This window comes from Cydia amplana, chromosome 5, assembly GCF_948474715.1.
Source record: "Cydia amplana chromosome 5, ilCydAmpl1.1, whole genome shotgun sequence".
Lineage (NCBI taxonomy): Eukaryota > Metazoa > Arthropoda > Insecta > Lepidoptera > Tortricidae > Cydia > Cydia amplana.
This window is the reverse complement of record NC_086073.1, coordinates 4,856,068-4,874,603: the sequence shown is the minus strand read 5'-3', so window position 1 is coordinate 4,874,603 and position 18,536 is coordinate 4,856,068. Positions and strand designations below refer to the sequence as shown.

At 51.8% G+C, this 18,536-nt stretch overlaps 1 protein-coding gene across 1 annotated transcript in view; it reads right to left on the bottom strand.

Moving 5' to 3' along the window:
• Positions 1-1,863: 1,863 nt before the first annotated feature.
• The window catches only part of LOC134648226 (probable histone-lysine N-methyltransferase CG1716), a 32,752-nt gene continuing 16,079 nt past the window's right edge, over positions 1,864-18,536 (bottom strand). The window contains exons 15-20 of the mRNA XM_063502711.1: positions 17,226-17,367; positions 15,338-15,439; positions 14,731-14,834; positions 13,886-14,038; positions 3,503-3,805; positions 1,864-2,043 (exon numbers count right to left, since the gene is read on the bottom strand). Coding sequence (XP_063358781.1) covers positions 1,885-2,043; positions 3,503-3,805; positions 13,886-14,038; positions 14,731-14,834; positions 15,338-15,439; positions 17,226-17,367 — 963 coding nt within the window. The 3' untranslated portion in view covers positions 1,864-1,884. The remainder of the gene's footprint in view (positions 2,044-3,502; positions 3,806-13,885; positions 14,039-14,730; positions 14,835-15,337; positions 15,440-17,225; positions 17,368-18,536) is intronic.

Genomic DNA, 18,536 nt, shown 5'->3' with positions numbered 1-18,536 from the left:
TGAGTGACATGTGTCAAATAATGCAAATACGAATAATCCCACTATAATTGTGTTTGTATCTCAAAACTTCAGATTCAAGTTGGTTGAAATCGAAGAGCATCTATTCAGATATTTTGTCTTGTTTTTTTATCTATTTAACTCTTTAACTGCCAGACGTCAAGTGACGCGCGCGGTTTCAGCCCAATATCAACCTTCGTGCATTCCGACAAGGTTCACTATGGCACGTCGCGCATGGTAGGCGTGGCGTTCAAAGGGTTAATAATTAATATAAATGATATCTACAACACGTACAAATAGATGAGTCGCTTGCAGTAGTATATGGATTTGTTTTATATGATATTTCATAATCAATCCATAAACATTGATTAGTGATTACAATTACAATAGTATTCCCATCATTTAGTATCGATCATCAACTAATCCTATTAATCAGTTGGTTTAGACTCCAATTAGTATCAGAGACGCATTCTAAATATTCTGCAGGCTAAATATAGCCTACAATCATCCCACTGTACACTAAACCAAACAAACAAGTTGTACACTGTCCGCTAGAATATAAAAATAATATAAAATAAGGATTATTCATTTTTTTTTATAGTAGATCGAACAGTGAAAAACTTTCACATTTACAATTAGGAACTAATGTAAAGATCATTATAATTTCGCGATGTATATTTAGATAATTAACAATAGAAGACGTGATTTGGATTTAAATCACTTCAAACGTGCAAGAATGTAGCTGTCAGTACTTATATGCTTTCATAACCCCACGATTTCTGTCCCACTACGCCAAAAGTTCAATTGTTACGTATGTCAGGATAAAACTCATTTCAAGTCTCGAACCGTTACATTAGTTCATTCTCTTTACTAAGCATTAGAGTAACATTTATTTTTCTATAAGTCCAGTCTTTAAACACCAATTCACACAACGTCACACCAGTTTCCTTCACAAACATCTTTCGCTTAACTTTGTTCCGCACCAGTCGTAATTTCAGTAAGTTTATCAGTAACAAAAGGCTCACTTTGATTCAACAAGAATTGCAACGCGTAACCGTTATGTTTGACACCTCTGACAGATTTTGTTGCTACAGAGCATCTTATAAAAAGTGCTAAGTACTGCAGTTTACTCTAAGTATATACATCACTGGTTTAGACCCGGGGTTAGCGCGCCACAGTAAGTGCAAATCTGCCTTATCAGCAGGGTAACCTAGAGTGAATATACCATGCCAAAGATTACCACGTCCTTGACGAACTTGAACGCCGCTCACAGTTTTTACTAAGAAGTTTCACCAGAAAAGGTCACGCTCGAGAGTAAAGTGTAACAACTTACAGCACTGCACCACAAAACAGATACGGTACAGAAATCAATCTACATACAAAGTGCGCTCGAGCAACGCACACATAGACACTGCTCACGGACACGATATCTCGGACCGGTTGGGACCAGTGCGAGCGCGAGTGCCATCCGCTTGAGACACGCGTCTGTGAACTTTTTTGTGCAATAATGGAGAAACAAAAAAAAAGTTATTATAACTGTTCAGTGGACGGTTGTTTAAATTCAACATTAAACGGTGAATTGTCGTTTTTTAAGCTACCAGTGGTTTCAGAGAGGTAAGTAGGTATCTGCTTGTATTTCGATGGTTCGTTTTAACGTTAAACAAACAGTTAGGTAGGTAGGTAAGCACCCCGCCCCGGCCACTACTAGATACGAGTGCCACTACCACGATAGTTTTTTGTGCATAAGTCATAGTTGACAACCCTAGAGCGTCCGCCGAGCGTAGGTATGAAAAGTGAAGTACATACATGTGATTGACTTCTGTACTGTATCTGTTTTGTGACTGCACTGTCCGGTTATTCCGTGGGCCCGGCGGCCCGGAGTAGCCGCTAGTCGGCCTCCTCGGCAGGCCGGCGGTACACCTTGCCGAACTTGGCCATGTACTTGCGGACGAATTCCTTGGCCTTGGAGCGCACCGAGTCCGTCACCACCAGCTCGTCTACAGAGCGGCAGTGTTTCAGCTCTTTCAGCATCACGAAGTGGGTTAGCTGGGGAAGGGAAATGTAAGCTAATATTTTATTCATATATGGGAAGAGAGAAAAATCACATTACTTTTTATTAGTTTTAAATTTAAAACCCTATTCGGTCTGTTCCTACGGTTATCTCGTTGCAACTCACTATAAAAAAAATGTTGCTGTTTTTTAATACTGAAGTAAACGTTACTCGGGTGACCACTATTAAAACTCAACAGAAGAATTGGGTACTTTCCTCTACTTAAAATTAGTTATTTTCGATACAAGTGCGAAAAAGAGGAAATTCGAAACGAGTGGCGATAAATTAAAACACGACCGAAGGGAGTGTTTTAAATCGACACGAGTTGCGAATTACCTATTCGCACGTGTATCGAACAACGTTTTACAGTACATATGGCACTTTAAAGTTACGACATACGCACGAAAAGTGCTATTTTACGCAAAAGCGGAAAAGTAGCCCCATATGTACTGTAAAAATTTCACACTGTGCACGAAATAAAACACCAGATAATTATTAGAAAAACATAGATAGCAGTTATTTTTAAACGCAATTTCTATTTAATAAATCGGATTGAAGTATAAAAAAAAAGTAGGTGAGTTGACCGTGACGTCACTACACGTTTTCATATAAATTCCATATTAGCAAATCGTTTTGACAGTTCTAAAAAGAAGCTGATTTGATTAGTAGGAATGTAGCCAATTAAGGTGCGCGGGAGCCCCGAATCTTAAGCATTAAAGTGTCATTCAATAATTCTATTGTTGTTAACTATGTAAACAAACCGCCATACTAAAATTGACACTGAATGTCAATTTACTAGTAACTTTTGTTTACATAATTACTAATTAGCAAGTTCTATTGAATGACACTTTAGGTGTAAGCTTTACCAGCGAGTGTTCTCTAGTATTGACCGTTAGGTTCGGGAGTTTTTTCAGTGTTTACGACGGAAGAGGCGTATGATACCTAGCTCTAAATGTGGCGTTCCAAGCTTAAAGTCAAAAAAACCGATCAAGTGCGAGTCGGACTCGCGTTCCAAAAGTTCCGCACATCACCCAATTTTTAACAATGTTTTTTTTTTGTAAAGGGGAGGGGGGGAACGGTCGGACAGACAAACACACAGACACAAGAGTGATCCCATAAGGGAAACCTAAAAAGTGCAATAAAAATCGCTTGAGGTATTGCAAGTCGCTTCAGCTTTTGACGACCGGTCTGGCCTAGTGGGTAGTGACCCTGCCTGTGAAGCCGCGGTCCTGGGTTCGAATCCCAGTAAGGGCATTTATTTGTGTGATGAGCACAGATATTTGTTCCCGAGTCATGGTTGTTTTCTATGTATTTAAGTATTTGTATATTATATATATCGTTGTCTGAGTACCCACAACACAAGCTTTCTTGAGCTTACCGTGGGGCTTAGTCAATTTGTGTAATAATGTCCTATAATATTTATTTATTTATTATTATTTATTAAGTATGTCTTACCTTTCTAGCCAAATGTTTAAAGTCGGCCGTGCAAGTAATGCGACCAGCGGGCGCGTCAGAATGCCGGTACGGGTTGAGATGGTGCACCATGACCCTGGCCATGCTGCTCCGGAACTGTTCCTTCAGTTTCCTCGCGGCTTCCTCGGCGTCTATGGGGGGAGAGGGGACTGGGACTGGGACTGGGACTGGGACTGGGACCGGTGCGGGCTCGGGCTCGATCACCGCCGCCGCCGCCACCGGCGCTGGCTCGGTCTCTTCAACTGAGGCTTCGGAGTCTGAGTCGGATTCGACGAGGTCCACGATCTGGGTGAAACAGTGAAAGTTAGAAAATAAATCATAATAGCAACGTCTTTTCTAGTGTATTTCCTTTAGAAAGCGAGAGGAGCCTAAAACACAAATGCCCGTGGCCGTATATTCCTTTTTTTTACGTGTTAAAACGAACTACGACTACGACTGAACCCTTCACGGTAATGGTCGTACGTTTCGACACGGGTTAGCCGCGACCACGACCAGTGAAACCTGTGTCGAAACGTCGGTAAATAAAGGTAATAAAATAAATTTCACGATAGACCATCTGTATGTTCTAGTAACTCATATTATGTAAAATAAGAACTGAAACGCCGATATGCAACACAATTAATTATATTATTATAATAAACGCGAACACATGTTAATTCGGTAAAGAATATTGCAAAAATGAAAAGCTTGACAATGGCCGCTGCTTATGCTTTGGTTTCCTCCGATAGCGGTGCCGTCATATAGCGGCCGTCTCCATACAAATACTACGACACCCATATTTAGCCGTATTATTTAGTATGGAGACGGCCGCTATATGACGGCACCGCTATCGGAGGAAACCAAAGCTTTATACATATAGGTCGCAGGAAACTCAAAACGCGCGATGTGTGCAGCGCAGCGCCATCTACCATGATATTGGGTAAACTTTCTCGCTTGCCGCAACACCATCTATAAATGTTAGTTAATCTGTTTAGATTGCGTTATAATTAGTAGCTTTCTAGTAGAGCCCGAAGGCTTATCCTATTGTCTATTGTTCAGTAAAACCGCACTTGCTACTTACCTGCAAAAAAGGGTCTTATTTATTCTAATTGGCACCTGAGCGCAGGCTAGTCCAACGCTCAAAAAACCAGTGTAGGTGCGCTCTCCGATAACGCGCCTTTGTTACTCATGTCAATGACACATTTTAGACTGGTTCTGTAGCGTTCGACTCGCCGGCACTCAGTAACCGAAGTACTGACCACACACATCGGTACAAAATATTTGTCCATTAGTTCCTTTTGAATCTTATTGCAATTTCCATAGGAGTTGTAATTCAATTACCTGGGTAAAGTGAACGAGCGATTTTTTATGCAGGTGGTTGTGGCACGTGGCACGAGCGGTTTTACTAACAATAGACAATAGGATTAGCCGTCGGGGTCTATAAAGCTTTGGATTCCTCCGAAAACGGTGCCGTCATATTACGGCCGCTATATAGCGTTGACTGACGTCACTAGAACGTTGTCTATGTAAACAAGATGGCGCGGTTTCCTAGACGGCGTTACGTTACGTTGATTGCCAACGTAACGTAAGATGACGGTCGTCATGACGGTGTCGATAGTTTCGTGAACGTTTTATTAGATAGCGGTGACGCCATTTTGGAATAAATGACACGAGATTTGAATAAGTGATTCCGTACTACGATTATTTTCCTATTCTGATGATATTTCATCCTCCAAGTAAATTATAGATGATCAAGCAAATCTTGTCAGTAGGAAAAGGCGCGAAATTCAAATTTTCTATGGGACGTTATCCCATCGCGCCTACATTTTTCAAATTTGCCGCTTTGATCTTGGTGGATGACGGTGTGTTATGACGCCGTGGTACTTTCCACATGTCGCCACCGTAAAGACGGCCGTCTTTTGCGGCCGCTATATGACGGCCGTCATATGACGGCACCGTTTTCGGAGGAATCCAAAGCTTTACCTTGAGTTGGTCGACGTTGTGTTTCCTGGAGCGCTGCGCCAGCTGGCGCACCTTGTGCAGCAGCTTCTCGCGGCGCCGCCGGAGCTTCTCCTTCGTCTGCCTGTAGCGCTTCACCTCGAGCCGCCCGGCCAGCTTGTCCTCCTCCGTTCCGTTTATGGCTCATACCTTGAGTTGGTCGACGTTGTGTTTCCTGGAGCGCTGCGCCAGCTGGCGCACCTTGTGCAGCAGCTTCTCGCGGCGCCGCCGGAGCTTCTCCTTCGTCTGCCTGTAGCGCTTCACCTCGAGCCGCCCGGCCAGCTTGTCCTCCTCCGTTCCGTTTATGGCTCATACCTTGAGTTGGTCGACGTTGTGTTTCCTGGAGCGCTGCGCCAGCTGGCGCACCTTGTGCAGCAGCTTCTCGCGGCGCCGCCGGAGCTTCTCCTTCGTCTGCCTGTAGCGCTTCACCTCGAGCCGCCCGGCCAGCTTGTCCTCCTCCGTTCCGTTTATGGCTCATACCTTGAGTTGGTCGACGTTGTGTTTCCTGGAGCGCTGCGCCAGCTGGCGCACCTTGTGCAGCAGCTTCTCGCGGCGCCGCCGGAGCTTCTCCTTCGTCTGCCTGTAGCGCTTCACCTCGAGCCGCCCGGCCAGCTTGTCCTCCTCCGTTCCGTTTATGGCTCATACCTTGAGTTGGTCGACGTTGTGTTTCCTGGAGCGCTGCGCCAGCTGGCGCACCTTGTGCAGCAGCTTCTCGCGGCGCCGCCGGAGCTTCTCCTTCGTCTGCCTGTAGCGCTTCACCTCGAGCCGCCCGGTCAGCTTGTCCTCCTCCGTTCCGTTTATGGCTCATACCTTGAGTTGGTCGACGTTGTGTTTCCTGGAGCGCTGCGCCAGCTGGCGCACCTTGTGCAGCAGCTTCTCGCGGCGCCGCCGGAGCTTCTCCTTCGTCTGCCTGTAGCGCTTCACCTCGAGCCGCCCGGCCAGCTTGTCCTCCTCCGTTCCGTTTATGGCTCATACCTTGAGTTGGTCGACGTTGTGTTTCCTGGAGCGCTGCGCCAGCTGGCGCACCTTGTGCAGCAGCTTCTCGCGGCGCCGCCGGAGCTTCTCCTTCGTCTGCCTGTAGCGCTTCACCTCGAGCCGCCCGGCCAGCTTGTCCTCCTCCGTTCCGTTTATGGCTCATACCTTGAGTTGGTCGACGTTGTGTTTCCTGGAGCGCTGCGCCAGCTGGCGCACCTTGTGCAGCAGCTTCTCGCGGCGCCGCCGGAGCTTCTCCTTCGTCTGCCTGTAGCGCTTCACCTCGAGCCGCCCGGCCAGCTTGTCCTCCTCCGTTCCGTTTATGGCTCATACCTTGAGTTGGTCGACGTTGTGTTTCCTGGAGCGCTGCGCCAGCTGGCGCACCTTGTGCAGCAGCTTCTCGCGGCGCCGCCGGAGCTTCTCCTTCGTCTGCCTGTAGCGCTTCACCTCGAGCCGCCCGGCCAGCTTGTCCTCCTCCGTTCCGTTTATGGCTCATACCTTGAGTTGGTCGACGTTGTGTTTCCTGGAGCGCTGCGCCAGCTGGCGCACCTTGTGCAGCAGCTTCTCGCGGCGCCGCCGGAGCTTCTCCTTCGTCTGCCTGTAGCGCTTCACCTCGAGCCGCCCGGCCAGCTTGTCCTCCGTTCCGTTTATGGCTCATACCTTGAGTTGGTCGACGTTGTGTTTCCTGGAGCGCTGCGCCAGCTGGCGCACCTTGTGCAGCAGCTTCTCGCGGCGCCGCCGGAGCTTCTCCTTCGTCTGCCTGTAGCGCTTCACCTCGAGCCGCCCGGCCAGCTTGTCCTCCTCCGTTCCGTTTATGGCTCATACCTTGAGTTGGTCGACGTTGTGTTTCCTGGAGCGCTGCGCCAGCTGGCGCACCTTGTGCAGCAGCTTCTCGCGGCGCCGCCGGAGCTTCTCCTTCGTCTGCCTGTAGCGCTTCACCTCGAGCCGCCCGGCCAGCTTGTCCTCCGTTCCGTTTATGGCTCATACCTTGAGTTGGTCGACGTTGTGTTTCCTGGAGCGCTGCGCCAGCTGGCGCACCTTGTGCAGCAGCTTCTCGCGGCGCCGCCGGAGCTTCTCCTTCGTCTGCCTGTAGCGCTTCACCTCGAGCCGCCCGGCCAGCTTGTCCTCCTCCGTTCCGTTTATGGCTCATACCTTGAGTTGGTCGACGTTGTGTTTCCTGGAGCGCTGCGCCAGCTGGCGCACCTTGTGCAGCAGCTTCTCGCGGCGCCGCCGGAGCTTCTCCTTCGTCTGCCTGTAGCGCTTCACCTCGAGCCGCCCGGCCAGCTTGTCCTCCTCCGTTCCGTTTATGGCTCATACCTTGAGTTGGTCGACGTTGTGTTTCCTGGAGCGCTGCGCCAGCTGGCGCACCTTGTGCAGCAGCTTCTCGCGGCGCCGCCGGAGCTTCTCCTTCGTCTGCCTGTAGCGCTTCACCTCGAGCCGCCCGGCCAGCTTGTCCTCCTCCGTTCCGTTTATGGCTCATACCTTGAGTTGGTCGACGTTGTGTTTCCTGGAGCGCTGCGCCAGCTGGCGCACCTTGTGCAGCAGCTTCTCGCGGCGCCGCCGGAGCTTCTCCTTCGTCTGCCTGTACCGCTTCACCTCGAGCCGCCCGGCCAGCTTGTCCTCCGTTCCGTTTATGGCTCATACCTTGAGTTGGTCGACGTTGTGTTTCCTGGAGCGCTGCGCCAGCTGGCGCACCTTGTGCAGCAGCTTCTCGCGGCGCCGCCGGAGCTTCTCCTTCGTCTGCCTGTAGCGCTTCACCTCGAGCCGCCCGGCCAGCTTGTCCTCCTCCGTTCCGTTTATGGCTCATACCTTGAGTTGGTCGACGTTGTGTTTCCTGGAGCGCTGCGCCAGCTGGCGCACCTTGTGCAGCAGCTTCTCGCGGCGCCGCCGGAGCTTCTCCTTCGTCTGCCTGTAGCGCTTCACCTCGAGCCGCCCGGCCAGCTTGTCCTCCTCCGTTCCGTTTATGGCTCATACCTTGAGTTGGTCGACGTTGTGTTTCCTGGAGCGCTGCGCCAGCTGGCGCACCTTGTGCAGCAGCTTCTCGCGGCGCCGCCGGAGCTTCTCCTTCGTCTGCCTGTAGCGCTTCACCTCGAGCCGCCCGGTCAGCTTGTCCTCCTCCGTTCCGTTTATGGCTCATACCTTGAGTTGGTCGACGTTGTGTTTCCTGGAGCGCTGCGCCAGCTGGCGCACCTTGTGCAGCAGCTTCTCGCGGCGCCGCCGGAGCTTCTCCTTCGTCTGCCTGTAGCGCTTCACCTCGAGCCGCCCGGCCAGCTTGTCCTCCTCCGTTCCGTTTATGGCTCATACCTTGAGTTGGTCGACGTTGTGTTTCCTGGAGCGCTGCGCCAGCTGGCGCACCTTGTGCAGCAGCTTCTCGCGGCGCCGCCGGAGCTTCTCCTTCGTCTGCCTGTAGCGCTTCACCTCGAGCCGCCCGGTCAGCTTGTCCTCCTCCGTTCCGTTTATGGCTCATACCTTGAGTTGGTCGACGTTGTGTTTCCTGGAGCGCTGCGCCAGCTGGCGCACCTTGTGCAGCAGCTTCTCGCGGCGCCGCCGGAGCTTCTCCTTCGTCTGCCTGTAGCGCTTCACCTCGAGCCGCCCGGTCAGCTTGTCCTCCTCCGTTCCGTTTATGGCTCATACCTTGAGTTGGTCGACGTTGTGTTTCCTGGAGCGCTGCGCCAGCTGGCGCACCTTGTGCAGCAGCTTCTCGCGGCGCCGCCGGAGCTTCTCCTTCGTCTGCCTGTAGCGCTTCACCTCGAGCCGCCCGGTCAGCTTGTCCTCCTCCGTTCCGTTTATGGCTCATACCTTGAGTTGGTCGACGTTGTGTTTCCTGGAGCGCTGCGCCAGCTGGCGCACCTTGTGCAGCAGCTTCTCGCGGCGCCGCCGGAGCTTCTCCTTCGTCTGCCTGTAGCGCTTCACCTCGAGCCGCCCGGCCAGCTTGTCCTCCTCCGTTCCGTTTATGGCTCATACCTTGAGTTGGTCGACGTTGTGTTTCCTGGAGCGCTGCGCCAGCTGGCGCACCTTGTGCAGCAGCTTCTCGCGGCGCCGCCGGAGCTTCTCCTTCGTCTGCCTGTACCGCTTCACCTCGAGCCGCCCGGCCAGCTTGTCCTCCGTTCCGTTTATGGCTCATACCTTGAGTTGGTCGACGTTGTGTTTCCTGGAGCGCTGCGCCAGCTGGCGCACCTTGTGCAGCAGCTTCTCGCGGCGCCGCCGGAGCTTCTCCTTCGTCTGCCTGTAGCGCTTCACCTCGAGCCGCCCGGCCAGCTTGTCCTCCTCCGTTCCGTTTATGGCTCATACCTTGAGTTGGTCGACGTTGTGTTTCCTGGAGCGCTGCGCCAGCTGGCGCACCTTGTGCAGCAGCTTCTCGCGGCGCCGCCGGAGCTTCTCCTTCGTCTGCCTGTAGCGCTTCACCTCGAGCCGCCCGGCCAGCTTGTCCTCCTCCGTTCCGTTTATGGCTCATACCTTGAGTTGGTCGACGTTGTGTTTCCTGGAGCGCTGCGCCAGCTGGCGCACCTTGTGCAGCAGCTTCTCGCGGCGCCGCCGGAGCTTCTCCTTCGTCTGCCTGTAGCGCTTCACCTCGAGCCGCCCGGCCAGCTTGTCCTCCTCCGTTCCGTTTATGGCTCATACCTTGAGTTGGTCGACGTTGTGTTTCCTGGAGCGCTGCGCCAGCTGGCGCACCTTGTGCAGCAGCTTCTCGCGGCGCCGCCGGAGCTTCTCCTTCGTCTGCCTGTAGCGCTTCACCTCGAGCCGCCCGGCCAGCTTGTCCTCCTCCGTTCCGTTTATGGCTCATACCTTGAGTTGGTCGACGTTGTGTTTCCTGGAGCGCTGCGCCAGCTGGCGCACCTTGTGCAGCAGCTTCTCGCGGCGCCGCCGGAGCTTCTCCTTCGTCTGCCTGTAGCGCTTCACCTCGAGCCGCCCGGCCAGCTTGTCCTCCTCCGTTCCGTTTATGGCTCATACCTTGAGTTGGTCGACGTTGTGTTTCCTGGAGCGCTGCGCCAGCTGGCGCACCTTGTGCAGCAGCTTCTCGCGGCGCCGCCGGAGCTTCTCCTTCGTCTGCCTGTAGCGCTTCACCTCGAGCCGCCCGGCCAGCTTGTCCTCCTCCGTTCCGTTTATGGCTCATACCTTGAGTTGGTCGACGTTGTGTTTCCTGGAGCGCTGCGCCAGCTGGCGCACCTTGTGCAGCAGCTTCTCGCGGCGCCGCCGGAGCTTCTCCTTCGTCTGCCTGTAGCGCTTCACCTCGAGCCGCCCGGCCAGCTTGTCCTCCTCCGTTCCGTTTATGGCTCATACCTTGAGTTGGTCGACGTTGTGTTTCCTGGAGCGCTGCGCCAGCTGGCGCACCTTGTGCAGCAGCTTCTCGCGGCGCCGCCGGAGCTTCTCCTTCGTCTGCCTGTAGCGCTTCACCTCGAGCCGCCCGGCCAGCTTGTCCTCCTCCGTTCCGTTTATGGCTCATACCTTGAGTTGGTCGACGTTGTGTTTCCTGGAGCGCTGCGCCAGCTGGCGCACCTTGTGCAGCAGCTTCTCGCGGCGCCGCCGGAGCTTCTCCTTCGTCTGCCTGTAGCGCTTCACCTCGAGCCGCCCGGCCAGCTTGTCCTCCTCCGTTCCGTTTATGGCTCATACCTTGAGTTGGTCGACGTTGTGTTTCCTGGAGCGCTGCGCCAGCTGGCGCACCTTGTGCAGCAGCTTCTCGCGGCGCCGCCGGAGCTTCTCCTTCGTCTGCCTGTAGCGCTTCACCTCGAGCCGCCCGGCCAGCTTGTCCTCCTCCGTTCCGTTTATGGCTCATACCTTGAGTTGGTCGACGTTGTGTTTCCTGGAGCGCTGCGCCAGCTGGCGCACCTTGTGCAGCAGCTTCTCGCGGCGCCGCCGGAGCTTCTCCTTCGTCTGCCTGTAGCGCTTCACCTCGAGCCGCCCGGCCAGCTTGTCCTCCTCCGTTCCGTTTATGGCTCATACCTTGAGTTGGTCGACGTTGTGTTTCCTGGAGCGCTGCGCCAGCTGGCGCACCTTGTGCAGCAGCTTCTCGCGGCGCCGCCGGAGCTTCTCCTTCGTCTGCCTGTAGCGCTTCACCTCGAGCCGCCCGGCCAGCTTGTCCTCCTCCGTTCCGTTTATGGCTCATACCTTGAGTTGGTCGACGTTGTGTTTCCTGGAGCGCTGCGCCAGCTGGCGCACCTTGTGCAGCAGCTTCTCGCGGCGCCGCCGGAGCTTCTCCTTCGTCTGCCTGTAGCGCTTCACCTCGAGCCGCCCGGCCAGCTTGTCCTCCTCCGTTCCGTTTATGGCTCATACCTTGAGTTGGTCGACGTTGTGTTTCCTGGAGCGCTGCGCCAGCTGGCGCACCTTGTGCAGCAGCTTCTCGCGGCGCCGCCGGAGCTTCTCCTTCGTCTGCCTGTAGCGCTTCACCTCGAGCCGCCCGGCCAGCTTGTCCTCCTCCGTTCCGTTTATGGCTCATACCTTGAGTTGGTCGACGTTGTGTTTCCTGGAGCGCTGCGCCAGCTGGCGCACCTTGTGCAGCAGCTTCTCGCGGCGCCGCCGGAGCTTCTCCTTCGTCTGCCTGTAGCGCTTCACCTCGAGCCGCCCGGCCAGCTTGTCCTCCTCCGTTCCGTTTATGGCTCATACCTTGAGTTGGTCGACGTTGTGTTTCCTGGAGCGCTGCGCCAGCTGGCGCACCTTGTGCAGCAGCTTCTCGCGGCGCCGCCGGAGCTTCTCCTTCGTCTGCCTGTAGCGCTTCACCTCGAGCCGCCCGGCCAGCTTGTCCTCCTCCGTTCCGTTTATGGCTCATACCTTGAGTTGGTCGACGTTGTGTTTCCTGGAGCGCTGCGCCAGCTGGCGCACCTTGTGCAGCAGCTTCTCGCGGCGCCGCCGGAGCTTCTCCTTCGTCTGCCTGTAGCGCTTCACCTCGAGCCGCCCGGCCAGCTTGTCCTCCTCCGTTCCGTTTATGGCTCATACCTTGAGTTGGTCGACGTTGTGTTTCCTGGAGCGCTGCGCCAGCTGGCGCACCTTGTGCAGCAGCTTCTCGCGGCGCCGCCGGAGCTTCTCCTTCGTCTGCCTGTAGCGCTTCACCTCGAGCCGCCCGGCCAGCTTGTCCTCCTCCGTTCCGTTTATGGCTCATACCTTGAGTTGGTCGACGTTGTGTTTCCTGGAGCGCTGCGCCAGCTGGCGCACCTTGTGCAGCAGCTTCTCGCGGCGCCGCCGGAGCTTCTCCTTCGTCTGCCTGTAGCGCTTCACCTCGAGCCGCCCGGCCAGCTTGTCCTCCTCCGTTCCGTTTATGGCTCATACCTTGAGTTGGTCGACGTTGTGTTTCCTGGAGCGCTGCGCCAGCTGGCGCACCTTGTGCAGCAGCTTCTCGCGGCGCCGCCGGAGCTTCTCCTTCGTCTGCCTGTAGCGCTTCACCTCGAGCCGCCCGGCCAGCTTGTCCTCCTCCGTTCCGTTTATGGCTCATACCTTGAGTTGGTCGACGTTGTGTTTCCTGGAGCGCTGCGCCAGCTGGCGCACCTTGTGCAGCAGCTTCTCGCGGCGCCGCCGGAGCTTCTCCTTCGTCTGCCTGTAGCGCTTCACCTCGAGCCGCCCGGCCAGCTTGTCCTCCTCCGTTCCGTTTATGGCTCATACCTTGAGTTGGTCGACGTTGTGTTTCCTGGAGCGCTGCGCCAGCTGGCGCACCTTGTGCAGCAGCTTCTCGCGGCGCCGCCGGAGCTTCTCCTTCGTCTGCCTGTAGCGCTTCACCTCGAGCCGCCCGGCCAGCTTGTCCTCCTCCGTTCCGTTTATGGCTCATACCTTGAGTTGGTCGACGTTGTGTTTCCTGGAGCGCTGCGCCAGCTGGCGCACCTTGTGCAGCAGCTTCTCGCGGCGCCGCCGGAGCTTCTCCTTCGTCTGCCTGTAGCGCTTCACCTCGAGCCGCCCGGCCAGCTTGTCCTCCTCCGTTCCGTTTATGGCTCATACCTTGAGTTGGTCGACGTTGTGTTTCCTGGAGCGCTGCGCCAGCTGGCGCACCTTGTGCAGCAGCTTCTCGCGGCGCCGCCGGAGCTTCTCCTTCGTCTGCCTGTAGCGCTTCACCTCGAGCCGCCCGGCCAGCTTGTCCTCCTCCGTTCCGTTTATGGCTCATACCTTGAGTTGGTCGACGTTGTGTTTCCTGGAGCGCTGCGCCAGCTGGCGCACCTTGTGCAGCAGCTTCTCGCGGCGCCGCCGGAGCTTCTCCTTCGTCTGCCTGTAGCGCTTCACCTCGAGCCGCCCGGCCAGCTTGTCCTCCTCCGTTCCGTTTATGGCTCATACCTTGAGTTGGTCGACGTTGTGTTTCCTGGAGCGCTGCGCCAGCTGGCGCACCTTGTGCAGCAGCTTCTCGCGGCGCCGCCGGAGCTTCTCCTTCGTCTGCCTGTAGCGCTTCACCTCGAGCCGCCCGGCCAGCTTGTCCTCCTCCGTTCCGTTTATGGCTCATACCTTGAGTTGGTCGACGTTGTGTTTCCTGGAGCGCTGCGCCAGCTGGCGCACCTTGTGCAGCAGCTTCTCGCGGCGCCGCCGGAGCTTCTCCTTCGTCTGCCTGTAGCGCTTCACCTCGAGCCGCCCGGCCAGCTTGTCTTCCTCCGTTCGGGGCTGGCAAACGTAACACATATACAGTAGGGTATTATACTGTATTTAAAATAAATTATTTTACACCATGCATGATATAAAGCGCCAGAAAACTATTAGAAAAACACAGGCGTTATTTTTAAACACAAGTTCTATTTAATAAGTCGGATAGAAATATAAAAAGTAGGTGAGTTGACCGTGACGTCAATGTTTTATATAAGTTCCATATTAGCAAATCGTTTTGACAGTTCTAAAAAGTAACTGATTTGACTAGTAGGAAAATACCCTATTTTCATTACGGCCTGTGTGTTTATCTAACACAGTTACCCTCTGGGTTGGAAGGTCAGATGGCAGTCGCTTTCGCAAAAACGATACGCCAATTCTTGGGATTAGTTGCCAAACGGACCCCAGGCTTCCATGAGCCGTGGCAAAAAGCCGGGGCAACGCGAGGAAGATGATGATGAGTAGTTATGTACAAAACTAGGTACATCCAAAAAAACATTTGAAAAACTATAACTATGGATTTTTTACGTAAGGGTGGTATTCCACCATTGGATAGGTGTCCAATGTGTAGTGAAGAGTGAAGTTAAAAAACCATAGTTACAGTTTTTCAAATGTTTCACTGATAGACTTTGTCAAGTAGCTGCCACGACGTAACTTTCACGTAGTGGTTTCTATAATTTTCCTGTGAAATAAAAAGTAATACAGGTACTTACACTGATGGGCCGCTCGGAGACCAGCCCCGGGCGCCGCTTTCTCGGCTTAACGCTCACTAGCGCGTGGTCGGGAATCAGGCCGTTGTGAGGATTATCTTTAATCACTGCAAAATATAAACACATCTCATGTCATTTTAGTCATCAATCGACATGTTCACATCCGTTTAGAAGATCTTCTACTGGAGTACCTTCTATAGCGAGTGCGCAACGTGTACACGCATAGACTAGTAATCCTCTAGACGGAGTTTAGAGCAATTATTTCATGAAACCGATGCTGCCAAAAATGCTGGGGTGCGGGGGACGAGGTGAGCGAGTCCCGTGCCGTGATTGGTCCGTTCAAAGACACGGACGTCACACAAAGACACTGACTCGGAAATGGAGTAAAACTACCGTATATTTGTGGCAGAGGGGGTAGCGCTACTATACTCAGTCTGGAGGATGTCTTGTCTGTGTGTACGTCTCTTTCTGCATGGTGATTCTTTTGTTTATCTTTCAAGCGAATCACCCGCATATAGTTCCGAGTTCATACTATCAAGCCTCAACGAAATGTCTGACGACATATGCAGGTTGAATAGGTTTGCTGTAACAATGCCCATAAAAGGATTACCTTCATAAATGATTCCGTTGACTCCTTCGACAACCTTGCCGGGGCGCCTCACGGCCGGCGCGTCGGCGGGCATCTCGGCCTCCTCCTCTGACGAACTATCGTCTGCCAATACAACATTTTTCATGTTAATATTTGATCTATACTAGCTTAAGATCGGTTTTCCTAGGATAGCGGTGCCGTCATATAGCGGCCGTCTCTATACTAAATAATACGGCTAAATATGGATGTCGTAGTATTTGTATGGAGACGGCCGCTATATGACGGCACCGCTTTCGGAGGAAACCAAAGCTTTAGGGTGGTATTCCATTTCTCCAATGTGTATTTGCGTCTCACATTTTGCTTAATGAGAGAGTGAGACGCAATGGACATAGGTCAAAAAAATTGGACAGGTGGAATACCACCCTTGGCAAATCTAAATCGGTCATTTTTGAAACTTTGATTGAAGTGATCAGTTCAGTTTTTCAGCCAGATTATGACCAATGTTCTCAATTAAGCAAACTTTTATGTTAGTGCGGCCCAAGAAATTTTTAGTAAATAACATTTTCTCCAATATGCTCGGAAATGTTCACCTTATTGTAGCAAAAATAGTACCGGAAGTACTTCTTTATTGTCAAACTCTAATTTAAAAAAATAAAACTATCGCTGTCCTGTTCTAGCGGACGGGAAGTAAAAAAACACTACAGTAATAACTTATTACTGTAGTGTTTTTTACTTTTTAAAAATAAAAAACGCAAACAGCCAATTATTATAGCCGCGGGCCGCGTCTACACGACCCGATCAGCTATCATTTCAAGCTATAGGATAGAGTGAGATAGTAATATAAACGACCTTACATGTCTCGTTCTTACAAGACCGTTGTGCTCGTGTATGATCGTGCGAATACTGCTTAATAAAATCAAAGATTATTTATATATTTTTTTAAGGATCTCATCCGTGTTCATAAAGCTTATATTGCACAATTATAGTTTGACATAGACAGAGAGAATCATACTATCTTTGTCTTACACCAGTACTAGAACCCAAAAGAAAAGGATGAGTATAGTTATTTTTGTTCTTATTTACTGACAATTTGGTTTGACCAACTATATTTTCAATGAACGAATATTGAATGGTACTGAATTGAATGGCAGAATAAGTTTGTGCCTTTAACTTTTAAAAATAACGAGGGAAATTGTTTTTGACGTTTTTGATGTGAAGTTTCGATTTGAGTGATGCTCGATGCTTAAATAATTATTATTTTACTTTATTTCCTCGCATGTTTTGGAGAAAAGCACTATATATGCCTCGGCAGGAATAGCAATTCGTGGATTCGTCTTCTTTGTCGGACTCCGCTACGCGTCGTCCGACAAAATCGAAACTCATCCACGAATTGCCCTTTCCCGGCCTCTGCAATAATGTACTAGACTTGTGGGCCAAGATAACCACGGAGTGGGTGCCCTACGATTCCCAAGAGTCAAACCGGGGATACGGCAGACCTCATCGGCGATGGCGAGATAACTTGGACACCTTTTTGAGAGACTGGCCAGATGTAGCTCAACAGCGGGACGAATGGAAGAACAGGGGGGAGGCCTTTGCCCAGCAGTGGGACACAATAGGCTCACAACATAGACTAGGAATCCTCTAGACTGAGTTTAGAGCAATTATTTCATGAAACCGATGCTGCCAAAAATACGGGGGTGCGGGGGCACGAGGTGAGCGAATCCCGTGCCGTGATTGGTCCGTTCAAAGACACGGACCAATCACGGCACGGGATTGACTCGAAGATGGAGTAAAACTACCGTATGAGTGGCAGAGGGGGTAGCGTTACTATGCTCAGTCTAGAGGATGTCTTGTCTGTGGCTCACAATAACAATATTTGAAAGACAAGTATGTATATATTCGAGTATACCTCCGTTGGCAGCGGGCGGCGGCGGCGGCAGCCATTGCGGCTGGCGCAGCTTCACGTGGTAGTAGTAGGTGCGCCCGCGCGCGTCCAGCGCCGAGCGCCAGTGCGACGGCAGGATCACCTCAGAGGGAGGCTGCTCCGCTACCTGCCGATAAAAAAAAAAAAAAAATTTGTTTATTTCAGATTTTTACATCCATAGTGTTAGTCTACTTACATCGAAAACTTAGAAACTAGATGTTAGTACCTACATATAAATACATAATTAAAAACAAAAACAGAATTAAAAACAAAAACAGAAAAAGGAGTCATCCAATATACATTTTATACCCTTCCCGTCACAATACTGACCCAATATTTTAACATTGGGCAGTCAAGGCGTCCAGCTACCATCCTCAGGATGTTGTTATTACTGTCTCGCACTCGTCTCAGCAAAGAGGCTACCTCTTGCGTCTGATGGCATGGAAGCCATCCGTGTGCGTCTCGGCAAACATGCCTGACGCACTGCAGTGGCGAGGCAGCTTTAACAACATCCTGAAGATGTTATTGTATTGTATACGGAGCGCGTTATAGACGCGCTTCGTATGTTTCACCCATAGACTGCACGAGTAGAAGGATGTACAAAACGCTTTAAATAGTGTAAGTTTGACTTCCCTCGTACATCGTGCAAATCTACGAATGAGCATATTGCCTCTGACTGCTAGGCCCTTCTCTCTCTTTCAATATCGAGGTCATCCTCTAAATCCTCCGTGATTATGTGCCCTAGGTACTTAAATTGTTTTACAATTTTAAGAGCTACATCTCCCAACATGACCGAAGGTACCATTTGTGGATTGTATTTACGGGCTCTGAAGACCACCATCTCACTTTTACTCAACTTTTTTTGTTGATAAGTATTCAACATTATCATTATCTTTTCTTGTATTTTGATCTCATTTGGCAGGAAACGATCTAACTTGCGAGGAAACATCAAGGGATTTACCGCGAAAAGCAACTCCGAAGCCAACGCAAGCGCGGCCAGTCTTCACAAACAGCTGGGTTTGAGGTTCTGAAGCGATTTCCTCGCGAAGCTCGTCCTTTGTTGATCTACCTAAGGTTGGTGTTCCACCTGTCCAATTTCTTGGTCCAATGTGCATTGCGTTTCACTCTCTCACTAAGCAAAATGTGAGAAGCAAAATACACATTGGACAAAAAAAATTGACACTGGACAGATGGAATAACACCCTAATCGATAGCTATTACTACCATACTATTATCAATGCGAAAGTGTGTCTGACTCTTCACGCTTAAACCGCTGAACCGATTTAGTTGAAATTT